The sequence below is a fragment of the Rhinolophus sinicus genome, linkage group LG09 (genome assembly GCF_036562045.2).
Source record: "Rhinolophus sinicus isolate RSC01 linkage group LG09, ASM3656204v1, whole genome shotgun sequence".
In the NCBI taxonomy this organism is placed as follows: Eukaryota; Metazoa; Chordata; class Mammalia; order Chiroptera; family Rhinolophidae; genus Rhinolophus; species Rhinolophus sinicus.
This window is the reverse complement of record NC_133758.1, coordinates 51,295,667-51,313,617: the sequence shown is the minus strand read 5'-3', so window position 1 is coordinate 51,313,617 and position 17,951 is coordinate 51,295,667. Positions and strand designations below refer to the sequence as shown.

The window sequence follows — 17,951 nt, the reverse complement described above, 5'->3', positions numbered from 1 at the left end:
ACTGCCTGAGAAACCCCAAGCAAAAACTGCCCGCCTGAGCCCAGTCAACACACAGAACTGTGGGAGAGAATAATTGTTATTTTAAGCCAATAAGTTTGCGGTGGTTTGTTACACAGCAATGAATAATTGAAACCCTCAGCATAGTGTCTGACACATGAGTTATAGTTAGGACATGTCTACTATTATAATTATGTGGTGCTCATAAACTAGAGCGATTTCAAACTCATCTGTATGGTGACATCCTTTTGAATCAAAGGCATTCTGAAGTGCTTTCTTGATTGGGAAAGAACAGAGCAAGTTTTGGCTTCAATTCCAGGACTATACAGCAATCCTTCTCAACTGTTACCAATGTCACCGTGATTAGGAGCAGGAGCAATTACAAATTATTACAGTGCTTGTGAGTTTTTAATTACTATTTTTCTTTTACCCATGGTTTTTTTTGTTTGTTTGTTTATATTTTTAGTAGCCACAGATGACATTTTTACTTTAAAAAATACCAAATTTTCCAAAAATATGTTAGGAATTTATAGAAGATTGAGGAGCTAGTAAACATTTCTTCCTTTCATCAGGGAAAAAATTATAACAAAATTAAATAAAAGCAATGGATGCTGCTGCATAAAGTTTTGTGTCCAGAAAACATCACCCACGAAAAATGGCATCTTTGGTCAGAAGGCAGCACTGTTTAATTCTGCTTAGATGAAAGGCCTTCTTATGCATTTGCTTAGGAGACTAATTCATCTTTTTAACAGCAACACCCCTTGACTGGACTACTATTTACACTTGTTACGGAAAATATCATTGCACTGCTATGAGAAGGAGAATCATTTGTACCATTATTTGAACAGTTCACTCAATTTTTCATAAAGCCCAAATGAACTAGAATCAGAATCTTTTCCCATTAAAACCTTGTGCTTCATCAAAACTAGAACACAGGATTAGCAGAACTATTAGTACCAATTTGTAAGGAAATACCACTTACAGAATTTGAATTCAGGCTTTAACTATTTAGAATTTTCTATTTAACATCTTATAGCATTCCTAATTTATAACGCTCCCACTATGATGGTTATGATTACAGAGTGTCATTTCTTTAAAAAGCCTATTCGTGATTGATATAAAAGATCTGTCCCCAGTAAGTTAGCTAAAATCTGTTAGATACAAATGGGTAAACTAAGATCAGAAAAGTGAGATCAGGGTCAAGCAGAGTTTAAAGATTTAGAAAGCTTTGGTTAAAGTCACAGAGCTGAGCCTTGGACTTCACACTGCTAATGGTTAATGGCACGTCTTGTCCCTCAGATTGCCTCCCCTAGAAATACTTATTAAAGTTGAAAAAAATCAAAATAGTTTTTCCTTAGCAGATAACATAGAGATCCCTCTTTCTGACTTAAAAACAGACCTAAAACCCAAACAACAAATAAAAAGCCCTGAGTGCCCAAACAAGCAAACTGTTAAAAAAAAAAAACAGTCAAGACCTCCATACCTTCTATTTCCAAATAAATGTATGTTGACTGCTGCAGTTTAGAGGGGAAACCCAAATCATTTCAAATTCATGGGTTTACTGCAGGGACCCGGCACACTTGTCCAGGGCAGATTATTGATTTCTGACGAGGAAGTCCAGGCATGGTAGAGACACAGTGGGTAGTCCTGACTAGGTCTAAGAGGGTACTTGAGACACCACAAAAATCAGGGCATGGGGGAAATCCTCTTAATTATTTGAAGAAAAGCCCATGCTTTCTCAGAAGCCAAAGACACATCAAGTTCTATTCTACATAAGAAATACTGATTTTGTTTTCACATGACTTTAAAAAACAAACAGAACAAGGTAAGTTTGTATGGTTTTCAAGACTAAAATATGTAATCTCTAATCTTAGGAAACTCAAAACAAAGAAATAAAGGTAAACAGATAAAAGAGTATTCTTCAACTTTTCTTCATTGCACAGGGAAATCCCCTTATAAAAACATACTGCCTATGCCATGTAAAAATCTGGTGTTTAGTTCTCTAGATTTCTTTATTAGGGCTTTTTTCTATGCTTCATCAAACCGATTAACCTTGAGATCCTTATCACGGTCAAATGGTATTCTTACTTGGGGCTTACTTTTATCTTCAGCAGCCTTATTCTTTAATTTTTTATGATGAATGTCAACAAGAGATTCACTGTATGAGGAGTATATCTGCTCGAGGAGATCTGCTCAGCCAATCTCTTTTCCCTTCCTGACAATATCGGGCGTGCCAAAAAAATGTATACACAGGACTTGTATTCATCTTTTGTTATCAGTGTATATTGAGTATTACAATTTTAATAGTTTTTTCCTTTCTTAAAATGTGTATACATTTTTTTGGCACCTTCTATATATGTTCATAATCCTTGTTATTGAATGACTTCCTTGTTTCTTGTGTCTCCTTAGTTTTCCTTTCCCAGTCAGCTGGCATATCTATCCAGACTGATCGATCTCCAGATTTGTCATTGGCTCTTCTCTTAAAAGTTCTGGGCCCAAGACCAAAGTCTTTCAATTCTGGAGGAAGCTCAGTCATCCATGACTCCCTTGTAATTGGTTTAGAACAATCATCATCTCCTTCAGTCAGTTTTTCTTTCATTCTCTGGGCCCTTTTTTCAAATCCTGTTGTCACACTATAGTTCACCGGTCCTTTTGTAGAAATTGGTCCAACAATGTTCTCATCTTCACTGCTGTTTCTTTAGAGTTGAAATGTGATGATATTTGTTGTCCTGGATCATCTCTGCCTTTGTCACTTTTCTTTGTAGATTTAATAAAACCAGGTGGCAATGCAGGATCTATGATACGTCTTAGAGAAGAATCATCTTGCTTTTTAAATCCAGGAGGAAGGACTGATCCAAAAAACCCTTCATCATCATCATCACTGGCTTCATCAACTTGATTTCTCCTGTTTTCTTGCAGTTGGGCCAGTGTCATCTTCTTCAGATTCTTGATTTCCTTCTTCATACATAGAGCGACTGTCCTCATCGCTGTCTGATGACTCTGTACTACTGCTTTTATAATCAGGGGTAGGGCTGGTCCTGCAATGGGGCTGGGGTCCACTCCTTTTCCTCCACTGTCCCAAGGGCCTTGAAGCCGGCGGCAGTGCTGGACTGATCAGATCCCTCACTATGCACGGTTGCAGACACTGGTAATGGAGGCAAGTCTATATCCATGCAGAGTCAAACCTACCCCTACCCATGAATATTTTTTAATAAGGAAGAAGTCGAGGACATATGAAGATAACACAAATAAAGTATCTAACTACAGTGCTCGTAAGCAAGTACAAGGATGTGCCCATTTGATTGTGACACAATAGTTATGATTACCAAATCGAAGCACAGGGCCTCTGCAAGTGAAATGTGCAATAACGCAATTCACATTAATAACAACAACATATTCAAATCAGTAAATTATATCAATTATAATTTTAACATTTTAAATATTTATATTTTTAGTTGAACAACATTATATATTAGGTTATCATACTAAGATTAATCTATGAGGTGGAAGTCTGGAGATAAACAACCCATCTTTTTAAATAACTCATCTTTCTTTTAAAAATTAGATATGCCATATTTATTAATAGCTCCTTTTAAATTGAATTCTTCTGGAAGATCTTTAAATGACTGAGTTCATGACTCAAATGCTTATATAAATAATGCCTTTATGAGAAGAGCATTTTAAAAAAACCTAATGCATTATTTGCTTTATGATGTTACATACACTTTGAGGTTTCAACAGAATCTATGTATAATCCATGAGAGTATCCAAGACTTTCAATGTTGTCCATTAGTTGTGTCTCACCGGAAAAAGCAGTAAGACTGTAGAGTTGGGGTCTGCTGCTCTAAGAATAGCACTGCAGGCCGACACTCGGCATAGCTCAGAACATACCTCCACATTCCACCTGGCGGTGCCCAGGGACCAATGATCACTGGAACGCAGCCTTCCTTTCCCAGCGCCTGCCAACACTGACACTTCATTAGGGAACAAGAGCCTGTCAGCCACGGCCAACCTGAATGGTGTGAGAGCAGTGTTTCTCAGACCTTTTTAAAACTCTACATATAGGCTTTTTCAAGGGGAAAAGCAATTCCATGGACCCCAGTGTAGACTTTAATTATTACATAAATAAGTACAAACAATGGAAGTTCACACAACAGTTTATGCTATTATAAAACAATAAAATATAGATCAATGTATTAATTAAATACAAATTAAACTATAAATCCAATAATATTCAAATCAGCATTAGTCTAATATGACAGATAATATTGCTCTGCTAAACTGAAACAGCTAAGGGCTATGTTGGATTCTGAGGCCTGCATGCTGTATCACAATTGCCCTGTGATGGTTTAATTCCCTCACACTCCACACACAATCTGTGGACAACGTCTTCAGTTCTATCTTCAAAACAGCCCAAATGGGATCCCACTCACTACCTAGGCTGCTGCCCTCTGGAGGAAGTCACCATGACCTGGCCTCCCACCAGGACAGCAGCAGCAGTCTCTCTCAGGCTAGCTCCCTTGCAAGCATCCTCCTGTGGTAATAGTCTACACTCCACACAGCTGCTAAGGAGATTCTCATAAAAAGTAAGTCAGATCGTGTCACTGCTCTGCACAAAAACCTTCAATGGCTCCCCACTGCATTTCCTGGATATGCCACAATTCCCACACTGGCCCTCTAGACCCCACATAATCAGGCCCCCAAACTTCCTTCTGCTCTCTGTCCAATAGTTGCTCTGTTCCAGCCACACTGACCTCACGGTGGGTCCTCACACTCAGCATGCAAGCCCCTCCCACCCCAGCCTCGGGGTCTTCACTACTGGAAGGGCCCAGCTAGCTCATGAATATTGTCTTTGTCTTAACTGAAAGGCCTTCTCGGTGAGTCCGTTCTCAAGCCCTCCTTAAGGCCACACCCTCCCAGCCAGCACTCTTAGGCCCTGCCCTGATTTCTTTCTCTCTACTTCTCTTGTCACCATCTGTCATATTAGGTATTTGTGTGCTGTCTGTTTACTCTACTAGAACATCAGCTCCATGAGGTCACGGATAATGGGTCTGTTTGTTTAACCCTAGAATAGTGCCTGGTAAAGATTTGTGGCATGTGCTATGGAATCACCAGAGCGTTATTTCTGCATTAACTCTGCCTCTGTTCTTTTCTCATTAGTCAGTTTTCATGGGCATTAAAGTTGTGACACAGAGTTTTGTTACAAAATGATCACGGGCAAGATCCAGGATGTAATTTTACTTATTTTTGAAAGAACAGCATTGAAACAGGCACAGAAAACCTGCAGACCCTGCAGATGACAGACCCATAACTTTTTTAGACCCCATTTTGAGAAATACTAGACAAGAAAAGGGTGAGAAAACAGTCATGTACCACACCCCAAACAGAAGTGGCTGCCCTCCACAATGGAATAGGGAACCCACGTAAAGACGTGCACAAACGAAAACACCGCACTACCTGATAAGCCACTCAAATTTTATGTCCCACTGATTATACCCATTATTTCAACTAGGGTATAAACTTTCACATTTCAAAGCCCTTTACAGTCTGAGCCAAGTTTACTTTCCACTTTTATTATCAGTTTATCAGTTATTTCCACTAACAATCAAATGGACCTCTACCCACCAAACATCTCCTTGTGCCCTGCAGTGATTTTCTTGTAGCTTTTTAAATTAAATTAGCCAAGTAATGCATGTGCACTCAATAAACCAACACAGAAGCAAAAGAGAAAGAACAAGTTATTTATAAGCATAAATCAGCTGCTGTCCCACTCCAACAACCACTTTGACATTTAAGTATTTCCAGAACCTTTTCCTGTTTACATGTGCATCATGTAAACAGAGCCACTCCTGTCCCCTTCCAAACATTTCCCTCCTCTGCACCCAACCTAACTCAGCAGGCACCCACAATCCCTCCCTCGCCACTCCCATACTCCACAGGCCCTTACCTTGAGAACATTTGGCAATTAAGCGTCATGTGACATCCCATGGAGTTGTCTGGTGGTGTTACTTACCCTTTCCCCCTTATGCCCTATCAGACCAAGTACACTGCTAGACAATACACGTAAAGGACAGAGTGCCCTCGTCTATGGGAAATTGTTCTATGAGCCCACCGCATAGCAGCCATGCACCTCTATTCATCCCTCATAGCACAAGACGTATTACTTAATCCTCATTTACTTTTACAGACCCATTTCATTGTTTTTAGAACTAAAACAACAAGACATAGAAAATGTCTGCGTTAGTCTCCAAAGGGTAAACCTGGCCAGGTTTTCTGGTCTACACTGGCAGCAGGAGGAACGGTCATGGCACATAACTCAGCACGCTCCATACTCAACGGAGGGAGCAAGCGAAAAGCAGAGTTAGAAACATTTTCCCCTCAGAGCTAAATGCTAGGATGCCTCTTTAAAGGAGGACAGACTGATGAGTCACCGGTGAGAAGTAGAGAGAACAAGAAAACAAATTAAAATGGTGGAAGAAAATGATTCTGCAGGGAAGACAAGAACAGAGACATAAAAGAACTATGGGGCAGGATGGTGAGCTTGATGCTGATCATAAAATAAAAAAGCAGTCGTCTGAATGTAAAAACAATAGACCGGGAAAGAAGAGCTGCGAGCAAGTGAGCCATGAAGTAAAGGAGGGCAGGCAGGATGACGTCTTCACACCTGCAGGGTTTCACACTAACTAGAGGAAAACAAGACATCAGCAGGTTGGTACAATTATATGTGTCCTTATAAAGAAAGGATGTTATAGGCATCACCCTGTATTCCTTGTCTTTGTGACCTCAAAGTACAATCAACATTTGCCATTTCACTATTTAATCATTTCTCCTACCTTATTAGATTCCAAATTGAATTAAGATGAAAATGGATTACTTCACAATGAGAAAAATAGCTTTTTAGAAGCTTGTTATGAAAAAAATTAGATAACATATTAGTTCCTAAAATGAAACATGTCTATGAAGTATGTAGTATAATGCTGTGAGATGTTCTTTTAAAAAAAAAAGACACAAAAAAGACAATTAAGCTTCCCATAAATGCAAATGTCCTGGCTAATAGTTTCACCAGGAAAAACAAAAAACAAAAACAGGAACAGTTTGCTCTTTCTCCTTGCCAGCACAGGGCAAATTTTATTGATCGTGTGTGTGTGTGTGTGTGTGTGTGTGTGTGTGTGTGTGTGTGTGTGTCCCTGCCTCCCTCCCTCTCTTTCTCTCCCTTCCCTTCTCTCTCTGTCTTTCCTCTTCTCTGTCTTTCCTCTTCTCTGTTTTTCCTCTTCTCTGTCTCTCTCCTCTCCTCTCCTCCTCCTCCCTCCCTCCCCTCCCTCCCCTCCCTCCTCCCTCCCCTCCCCTCCCCTCCCCTCCCTCCCTCCCTCCCCTCCCTCCCCTCCCCTCCCCTCTCTTCTCTTCTCGTCTACTCTTCCCTCACTCCTTCTCCCTCTCTCTGTCCTTCCCTTCTAAGGAAGTCTTTGATAAAGGCACTTTTTAAGGACTGCACATTCTATTTGCAGATCCTAATTAGAACAGTGATTCCATAAAGACAGAAAGAAAGTAATACTGGAGAATTCAGGCACCTTTTTCTTCTAGATAAAGGAATACTGTTGTCCATGCAAAGGAATCCAGCTCTCTGGTATCTTGTTGAAAGAGAAAATGGGAGGAAGATCATTTCCCCTAGGTTCTGCTTGCTCTCCTGCAGGGCCCATTCAATCTTCTGATAACCCAAGTTTTCTAGGAACCTCTGGGGGAACTGAAAGTAGTCTAGGCTACCTTCTGGGTTAAATCCTGAGTGAGCAGAAGCCATCTTCATGACCTCCAGAGAAGTTGGAGCAGGTCTGAGGCATTAGGAGCAAGGAAACACATCAGAAAAAGACATGACAAAACAGAAGATTTCCCAGTGAGAAACTCATTCAGTGAGGCCAATGTTAAATCCCGTTTTTCTTTTCCTTACTTATGCTGACAAAGTCAGGCAACAAGAAAGAAAACTCTGGTTCATCTCCGGACAAACGTGACTGTCAGCAGCTCAAAGACCACGTCATGAGACTGAAGTTGCAAAACAAAGTCAACCCCTGCGTAAATGAGAGGCAGTGCCCTCATCTGGTTCCTGACAGAGACTGAACATATTCAATCACTCACCACCCTACTAACCTGCTCCCCGGGACCTCTTGTAGCTCCTGTGCCCCTCACTTGGCTCTGTCATGTCTTTTTCTCCATATAACACTTATGACCTTCTGACACGCCATATACTTTATTTTTCCCAGCTTCCTGCTAAAATGTAACTTCTATAAGGTCAAAGCCTTTTTTCAGTTCAGACACACCACTGTTTGGCACTTGTAGAAGTGAAGAGATATTTTTTGAATGAGTTCCATAGGAGTAAATGGAAAGACTATTTTAATATTATACATGAGCATATACAAAATAAGACCATTCTTAGAGGGACGTTCAGCCACTCAAGATTAAGCAATAACAGATGTATGATGCCCTTTGATGTCTGGGCTGCACGTGCACTACACTGAAAAATAAGACCATTTAACATCATCTATGTTGTCTTCTCACCAAATGCTTAACTTGGAAGAAGCAGTGAGGAAGCAATCAGACTAATTGAGATTTTGGGACTTTCTCCAAGACAACTGGCCTGGATTCTGCAAAAATATCAATTTCATGGCAGGAAAAAAAGGAGAGGAACTGTTTTAGATGAGAGACATGACAAGAAAAGGTAATACGTGATCTCTGACTGGAACCTGGATTTTTTTCATCAGCTATCAAGGACATTTGGGAACAACTGGAAAATCTGACAATAGACTCTATGCTCGATACTACTGTTCTATCCGTGTGACATAATGCTAGTCCAGTTGTGCAGGAGATGCCGTTTTTCCTAAAAGACACATACTGAAGTATTTAGGGGTTAAGTGCTATGTCTGCAATTTACTATCAGATGGTTCAGAAAAAAATTCATATTATCTAGGTATGAATTTTTTTCTGAACCATGTGATACAGACTTCTCATTGTATCACCCTTTTAACTTTGTAAGTTTGAAATTTTTCAAAATAAAGCATGGAGAAAGGGGAGTTAAAAATTAAAAAGACCCCATGCTAGAGAGACAGTGGGGTCAACAAGAGAGTGATAAACATGGGAGTGGAAGGGCTGTGCTCTTTGCCTCCCTGTACCCTCCAAACACATCAGCTCTAAAAAAATACCTAACATTCAGAGCTCCACTTGCTCTCCTCAGTGGCTGGGGTCCACACCCACCTTTCCTTTCCTGTCAAAACCCTACTTGTCCTTTGAGGCATGTTCAAATCCTTCCCACTCCGTGAGACCTTCCCCAGATTGCTCCCTTCCCAGCCTCCACTCTGTTGGATTTAAACTCTATCATCTCCCACTGCACCATGTGACATGTCCAGGATCCCACGCATCACAGTTGCCAGGGATACTAGTTCCCGTGTATGTGCCTATCTTTCCTGCCCAACCAGGAGCTTCTCCATAAGCAGGGATCAGAACCGCCCTCCCTACTTTCTATCTCCGGCAGAGCTAGCACAGCTCCTTATCCACAGCAGATACTCAAAAAGACCTTGAGCAAAAACTTTCTGTTCCTTACCTGTCCTCATGTCTAATAAGATGGGAGATAGTCAGTATTTATCCTATCCACTCTGTTACATCTGTTGTTCATGCCTCTGCGGTAAGTGCTGTCACAGGAAGACAACCCACCATGCAGTTTAGCTCATTGCTAGAGGCGTGTCCATGTCCTAGGAAAGGCAGAGCACTCTTTGAAGACGAAGATCACAGCTGTCCTGTCTACTTGCAGCCACCCACAACTCCCAGCATGAAAGGAGCACTCAATAAATGGTGAATGGTTGAGTGAATGAATGTCTATCGCATTTTCAAACACATTTTAAAAACCAAGACAAATGAAAGTGTAGTAGTTACACAGACATGCAAGCACTACAATTAGTTTACTCTGTTGGACACAATTAAATTTGAAGACCTTTTCTAATTCATGGACTCGAAATCTTTTTATGTCCTAACACCTTAAAATGTAAAGTTTTCTATTTTCCAGTGGCCATTGCTTTGGAGCACACCTGAGGGATACAACACAATCCCTAAAACAGTGACCCTAGGCTGGGACAGATGTGGGGTCACAGGTCTGAAAGCGTTAAACAAAGGGATAGGGAGGGGCCACAGACCTCTGAAAACACTCCACAATGATTCAGATACACACACTAGAGACATATTGAGCTCTGAAATCTGAGGGAGAGCAGCATAGATGCTGATCTTGAACAAAAGAGAACAAAGGGACCCTGGTGTATTCTATCACCCTGGCCTGGGTATTCCAGGTTACTGTATGCTGGGCACTGCTGGGAAGACATCCCACTCTACCATTTACGTTTATTCTCTACCCAGCACCAACACTGAACCGCACTTTCCACAAAGGGTAATATTTAACAGAGGAATCAGGTGTGGTTTAAAAAGCAATACATTATATTGCTAGCCTCTCTGCATACCCTCTCACCCCAAAGAGAACGCTAGTTTCTGAGAAAGAAAAGGGGGAAAAAATGAGTACATTAACAGAATCACAGGTTTGGAAAGCAAATGCAATGGTTGCCTGGTCCAGTCCTGCCCACACTGTGCATTCATTCCTTCGACAATGACCCTAACAGATTCATGTAACCTTATTAAATACTTTCAGTAATGGGAGTTCACTATTGCTCAAAGCAGTCCATGTGAGGTTCCACAGCTCCTGATTGATCTGCCTTATGGAATGAACAGAAATCTGTTCCACTCGAGTGCTAGTGCCCTTGGGAACTACATAGCCCTTTCCTGTGAAGGCCCTGTACATATGTATCTGAATCCGTCACTGTGAAGATGTCACACCAAATCCCAAATATTTGACTGCTCAGGGAAGAACCACCATAGATTCCAACAAAGGCCAAAAAGAGAGGCTTCACCAAGCTCCTTACCAGAAGCAGGAATGCCTTCAGTTGTCTTTTAAACATGTCACTCAGCTATTGAGGAAGTGGCAGAAATCTCTAAACTGTTGTCAAGACGACTGAAGTCCAAATATAAATCTTTTGGGGATTCCATCCGGAAGCAGTTTTAAGTGCATGCACATACACACACAGGGGAAATAATAAAAGAACGATCCTCTCCTCCACTTCCTCCTTCTCTCCCGTCCTTCTCTTCTCCTCCTCTCCCTTCTCTCTCTCCTCTTGCTTTTTGCCACGTGATGATGTGTGTTAAAAATGCATACTGGGAAGCTTTCCACCTTTGGGGTTGGAACAGCTGCTGCCTCAATATTGTTTTTGTTAGGTTTTTAACATACTTTGCTGTTTTTAAGGGAGTTGTTTTTAAGCTACATGTTTCATAATACTAGTTGAGATTACAAAGTGGGACAACTGGCACTCTATTGTCAAGAACTCATGGGGTCCCTAGGTGTCAAGCAAGGACCCCTATCAAACACACCCTCCTGCATGGCTAGCTTCCGTAGATAGCTTGGCTTATCCCAGGAAAGGTCTTTGGGATAAAGGCAAGAAAGTCCACCCATGAGAGCAATGAGAGCCAAGAATGTATAACAGGGAGCCTAAAAAAACCCAAAACTCTTTGAGTCCTTAGTTTTTCCAAGAACACAAAGCATTCACAGAATGTTCCACAGACTATTGTCAATTCCATCTAGGAGCACTTGCCCCCAAAAATAAGATCAGATATACCTAACATCAGGGCTCTGAAAGGTACAGGTACAGATAAAGAAGATATATCATCTGGCCTGTTCTCACTTCCACCTGCTGCAAATGACCCACCTGTCCGGAACCTCTGACCCCACAAAGGGAGCCAGAGACTACTGCTAATAGGGATAAAAGCTGGCTCTGTCCATGCCTAAAACAACCTTGTGCCTTAAATGGGAAGTACATCCCTAAGTGATCACTGAGCAATCAGGGCAAATGACCAGATACAAAAAGTCTAGCCCCTCAGCATCTCCAGTGAGAGAGCAAGAGTCCAGTTAGGAGGTTGCCATTCTCCATCACCTTTTCAATGGGGCCCAACAGCAAGTAATACCAACAGAGGGTATGGCTGCTAGGGTCTTGGTCATACTGAGATTTCAGGGAGGTGTGGCAGTGGCTAAAAAACAGGAAGTTGAGTGGGAGCCACATGCAAAACTTCATCGATCTCTGGACACAAAGAGCAAAGGAGCTCGGGCTCCTGTTAAATTTTTGAAAGGGCTTTTAGACTTGGCATTGACTCTGTTGTCCAGCCACTGACACAGAGAGTTCTCTCTCAAATCAGGAGAGCAAACCCAAGGCAGTTACAATGGCCTTGGCCTCACCCAAATGCTCTTTTCACCCAGAGAATCACCCTATTTGGATGAGCAACACAAGACCAGCCAAACTGGAGGACTTAACAAATATGACTCAGTGTAGATAATAAGGTCATTGGCCTTTCAAATAAGATATCCTCTGATCTAAAAATGACTAAAATCTAGAGCCACTCAAAAAACAAACAAACAAAAAAAAAACGGCCACGGACATGATGTGATATGGTTGACACTTCAAAACCTCTGTCTATCCACAAATATCTTCTTGCTCTGCTTTGGCACTGTTCTCCCCTTCCAAACTCAAACTCCTACCAATAGAGCCACTGCAAAAAACTAGCAAACAAGGTGAGGCACTGTCTTCAGGAAGCCACTAAGAGTGTGTTTCATTCTCAAAGATAAAAGAAGTAAAGGGATTTCCTCCAGCTTTCTCATCTCCCAGGTTTGCTAATTGTTACCCTGGAATCATATGTTAACAGGAAATGGTACTATATACCTGAGGAAATCATCTGGTATAGTACTCTGCCTTAAAAGGAAAGATGTTATTATGTCCATTTTATAGATGAGGCGATTGAGATACTTGTCGAAAATTGCAAGGCTAGTGAGTGGGAAAGAATGATAACTCAGCTTTGCTGCCTTCTGGTATAGGGCTCTTTCTACCTGATCTGTTTCTTTGTAAAAGGATATAGAGAACTCATCAAATAACGAACTTGAAAATAATTCCTGTGACGGGGCAGGGCCTGTGCCATCTAAGTGGATGACAAAGGGGAAAAAGGCAAAACATTGTCTACTTCATTTATTCCCAAAGCCAGGGCTAACACACACAACACACATCAAAGTTGCCTCTTGATTCTTTGGGACAAGACATTTCTTCCAAGTCTTTGAAGGCCTTCTGAGAGGCTGACATGATTCCTCACACAAGGAAAACATGGGATTCCAGAAATTCATGTCTGGACTATGTTAGAAAGTCTGTCAGACAGTGAAACCCATCCCTGTAACACTGATAAAGGTCAACAGAGGAAGACCAGAGCAGCATCCTATCCAGATGCTAGCTGGAGCCAGCCAGGGGGCAGGAACAGTGAGTAGTTTGTGTCGGAATAACAAGAAGGAAGGGCCTTTGCCAGATGCCCTGGAATTCTAGGCCAACTGGACAGTTTGGCAGAAATGAGAGTTCTGGCAAAGGACAGTGATGGGAGACAGTCAAGAACGCTGTCCTGCCAAAGGTTCCAGAAGAGCCTAGATGGAGCCTGGACACTCTGTTGGTCTCCTACAATTCAATCCTAATTTAGAATCATTTCCTCTTTATAAGCTTCCTGTACATCCATCTTGAAAGACGAGTTAGCATTTCTTTGAGACAAGTGAGAATGACTATACCCTTACGCTGCTCTTTTTTTAGGAAATGGTTTTTTGTGGACCAGATTTGCCAAGGACAGTACAACTAGGCATCAATGCCAAAGACTGCTGAAACGGCTCAAAATTAGCTCTTTCATAAGAGGTAATTCTGTTATTTGATGTGCACACACACACACACACACCCCAAAAAAGGAAAGCAAGGAAGGATCCTTAAATCTCTAAACTCCCCCGGGAGGGGCGAGGGGGGGTTCCGAGGAGCTGTCCCGTGTTATCTGACACGTCTGCCAGAACGCGCAGCTTGGGTGTTTGTTTTTGTCTTTGTTTCTGGCTTCCTTCATGATTCTTCAGGCTCAGAAGACCCACTTTGGAAGGGGAAGTGGTGATAGAGGACTTTCTCATCCTGCCTTTATCGGAGTCACAAAAGTTCTCCAGACGGCAAACTCTACAGAACGTTCTTCACCTTCCACCCCAATCATCCCCTCGCGCTTTCCCACCCTCAGCTAGGCTTTCTGTTTTTAAAGTGAATAAAGCAATTGCCCCCGGGAGGCACAAGAGGACTCCGCGCCTTGGCGGAGTAACTTAGTTTCCGCCGGAAGGAAATTATCAAAGGCGAAGAAGAAAGCCCTCCGCGGCCGAAGAGGCCGCGGCGGTGGCCAGGTCTCACCACCGCTCTTCCTGTCACCGCGCAGGGACCCGGGCGCCCGGCCCTGGCGCTGCCCCCACAGCGCGGCGAGGCCCGAGCTGATCCCGGGAAACCGGCCGGCCGTGGTGGAAGGAGTCGAGAAAGCTCCCTAACAGTCTCGGACCCGAACCCCAGCAGGAGTCGGACGCGGGCGACCCCAGGGTCGCGGGGACAAGGGGGGAATCCCAAGGGATGAGGGGGCACGGGGACAGGGGAACGCACGAACTAGGGGAGCGCCGGGAAAGAGGGGGCGCACGTACTGGAGGATGCGGGGGAAGAGGAAAGCGCACGGACCAAGGGGGACACAGGGAACGAGGGGGGCGCGGGAAGAAGAGGGGACACACAGACTAGTGGGGCGCAAGGGGCAACAGGGGCGCAGGGGAAGTGGGCGGCGCACGGATGAAGGTGTCCCCTGCGGCTGGCGGCTCAGGACTCACCCCGAGAAGACACACTTTGAGCTCCCGTATCGCCATCATGTGCTCGGGGTCGGTCCGGGTAGGGGCTCAGCATCCTCCGGGGCCCGGGCCGCGCCGCGTCGCGTCCGCGCCGAGCCAGAGTCCTCCAGTCTCCGCCTTTCCCTCGCGGCGCCCGCGGGCGGAACCGCCGCCGCTGCTATTTCTGGGCCGCCCGCCCCGCCGCAGTTGGTCACGTGGCCGCCGGCCGGCTCCTCCCGGGTCTTCGGGTCTGACCTCCTCGGCCACTAGCTCCCAGGAACGCCCCCGGACAGCGTCAGCCACCCCGGGCCTCTCCCGGGATTTGCGGTGGCCCTGGCAGAGTGCCTCCTCTCTCGGGCCAACTCAGCAGCTGGACCAGGCTCTACAGAGCCCTCTGTGGCAATTGCCCCGCCAGCGCTGCTGGCTGAAATGCCCCGTGGGGTGGAAGGAGTGCAGGACCCACTGTGAGGAGATCTGCACCCACGACTGGCTGTATCACTGACGATTCCATTCCTCATCTGAAAAGTGGGTGCTCTCAGCCGAGATCATTTATATGGGAGCACTTCAAAGACTGTATGTCCGTCCCATCATTAAATGACACACTAGGTTCCCGTCGGAAATGAAACCATGCAAGAGACAGTTGTGAGGGTGAAAAGGAGGGGTTAACTTTACTTTTTCTAATACTGGGGCTGTTTACCCATATGTAGCTCTTCACTCTCCCACCTGATTTCATTTTTCTGTATGAAGTTGAAAATGGTTCTAGAAGCAATGTTCTATTCCTCCCTCTAACACAGGCGTGTCCGTGTCTGAAAAGGAAACAGGCATTCTAATGAAGAATCTGCCTTGCTCAGTATAGAAAATGCTGCAACTTGCCTTCTAAGAGGCTGAAATGATTCTTCACAAGGAAAACATGGGATTCCTGAAATTGATGTCTGGACGCTGTTAGAAAGTCTGGCAGACAGTGAAACCCACCCCTGCAACACTGATAAAGGTCAACAGAGGAAGACCAGAGCAGCATCCTATCCGGATCCTAGCTGTGAGCCAGCCAGGGGGCAGGAACACTGGGTAGTTTGTGCCCAGATAACAAAGAAGGAAGGGCCTTTGCCACATGCCCTCCAATTGTAGGCCAACTGGGGAGTCTAGTGGAAATGAGAGAGTTCTGGCAAAGGACAGTGATGGGAGACTGTCAAGAGCACTGTCCTGCCAAAGGACCCAGAAGAGCCCAGACTCCGTTGGTCTGCTACAATTCAATCCTAATTTAGAATCATTTCCTCTTTATAAGCTTCCTGTACATCCATGTTGAAAGACGAGTTAGCATTTCTTTGAGACAAGTAGGAATGAGTATACCCTTACACTGCTCTTTAGGAAATGGTTTTTTTGACACACACCCAGCCCTCAGAACTATAGCTAGAAATATGTAGCTCCCCACAGACGTTCTGCATCCTTCCTTAACCTGGAAATAAAGAGAGATTCTGGCAGGAGACAGTCAAGGGAAGCTTGTGAGAACTGCCTCCTTTCCTTCTCCAGTATACCTCATCCGCTCAGACAACTTTATTTGTTGCTGCTATAGAAATGTCAGCCTTTTGGACATATCTACCTGAATAACTTACTGGCATTTCCAATTAGAAGTAATATGACTTTTTAAAAAAAACTTCATGCTCTATCCAAAACTCTCAGCCCTCTCTCCCTACTCACCAGTTTTGATCAATGACATTTCCAGTCCCCCCAGCAGATCACCTACCTTGATCATCTGGCTTTGTTCCCATTGGAGCCAGGTTGAAGCTAGGAGCACCCAAGTAGCCCTATAGAATAGGGACTTCCAAATCAAGGCCTCCAGAGAGAAAATCCTATTACACAGGAGTCAAAACAGGCCACAAAACAGACAAGTGGCAATGAAATTCCCCATAGCAGCAGGGTATTCCCCTTGCCACGTACAGGTTTGTGGAGGGTTACTCACATAAATCTGGACTAAATTGTTCAAAAAGTAGCCATGGACAAGATACAAATCCTATTCAACAAGGAAATTATTGTGTCAATATCTGTCCTTCATTTGGTGTCCAAAGTAAGGACAATCTTACATGTGGGCAGAGTGAAGGGAGGCCTACCCAGAATTACCCAGCCCTGGCCACAATCCCTCACTGTCTTCAGATTTGCTGAGCAGAGAACAAGTACTCTAGAGTTGCAGAGACGTCTTGGTAAAGCAACAACTTGATCAAGGCCTTCAACAGCCTTCCCCAGCACCTAGACCATCCCCGGCAGTATGACTTGAATCTCCATGTAGAAGCACTTCCCTTTGGCCTTTCTTCTCACTTCCCAAAAGCTGGTGAAAGCTTTTTCCATTATCTACACCCTATAAAATAAGTGGGAATTCATAAAATTGCAATAGGTCACTGAGGACAGGCCCGCCCCAAATAAAAATGAGTTGACAGAATTTCTCTTCCATTCCCTTACTCTTTTTCATGATTCTCCTCCTTCCACACTCTTCTCCACTAGCCTAGGTGTCTGGGATGCTTGTGTGGTTTCTAGGCTCTTCCGAAATAGTCCTTTATCCAGGCCTCCCCCCGCCCCCCATAAAGCACCCTAGTCTGCTTGTCCTTCTCCCCACCCCCAAGCCCATTAAAAATCACCTCATTTGTGTCTCATTTTGATCAGGGTGAGCATTCTACTTTACAAAGTGTCAATACTTGTCTGTCAACCAGACCGCCTTCATGGGTTTATACTCCGTCTTCAGCCAGGTCATCCTTGAGGGCTTAAAAACTGGCCTCGTGAAAACCCTGCTCTGCACGATCAACCCAACATGACACATTGGCCCTCACCAGGAAGGAGGAATGATGACTGCTATGAGACATATTTGGGAGTGACATGTCCTGGGTAGCTCTCAACATTTTAAAGGCATAATATTCTCTATGAATGCTATTATTATATTCAATGATTACTATAGTAAGGGCCTGTCGTTACTCCTCTGGAATTTTCTGCAAATATGAAGAGGTTCTGATATAACTTAGGCAGGGATAAAAATGCAGTGGTGCATACTGAATTTATCAAATAAAAGAATAGAACATGCAAGATTTTCATATGAGACCTTTGTAAAATAAAAGTTCACTGTACCAATTCAGACTTCTGCTTTTCTGCTGCTTTAAAGTCTTCAATGGCAGCATGTAGGAAGAAATCCAAACTCTTCAGTATATCTTGC

General features: G+C 43.6%; 1 protein-coding gene and 1 pseudogene across 4 annotated transcripts in view; both read right to left on the bottom strand.

Moving 5' to 3' along the window:
- RAB31 (RAB31, member RAS oncogene family) overlaps positions 1-15,280 on the bottom strand; it is a 121,803-nt gene extending 106,523 nt beyond the window's left edge. Inside the window, exons 1-2 of one of the 4 annotated variants that reach the window (XM_074340375.1) lie at positions 14,762-15,226; positions 3,889-4,009 (exon numbers count right to left, since the gene is read on the bottom strand). Coding sequence is in view for 2 of the 4 variants with exons in the window: in XM_019712606.2 (XP_019568165.1) it covers positions 14,762-14,800 (39 nt within the window). In the remaining 2 variants the exon portion in view is untranslated. Of the gene's footprint in view, positions 1-3,888; positions 4,010-14,761 lie in introns of all 4 variants that reach the window. The other 3 variants (XM_019712606.2, XM_074340376.1, XM_074340374.1) reach the window with 3 other exon arrangements.
- Positions 1,917-5,973, bottom strand: LOC109435035 (GPALPP motifs-containing protein 1; annotated as a pseudogene).
- Positions 15,281-17,951: the final 2,671 nt, after the last annotated feature.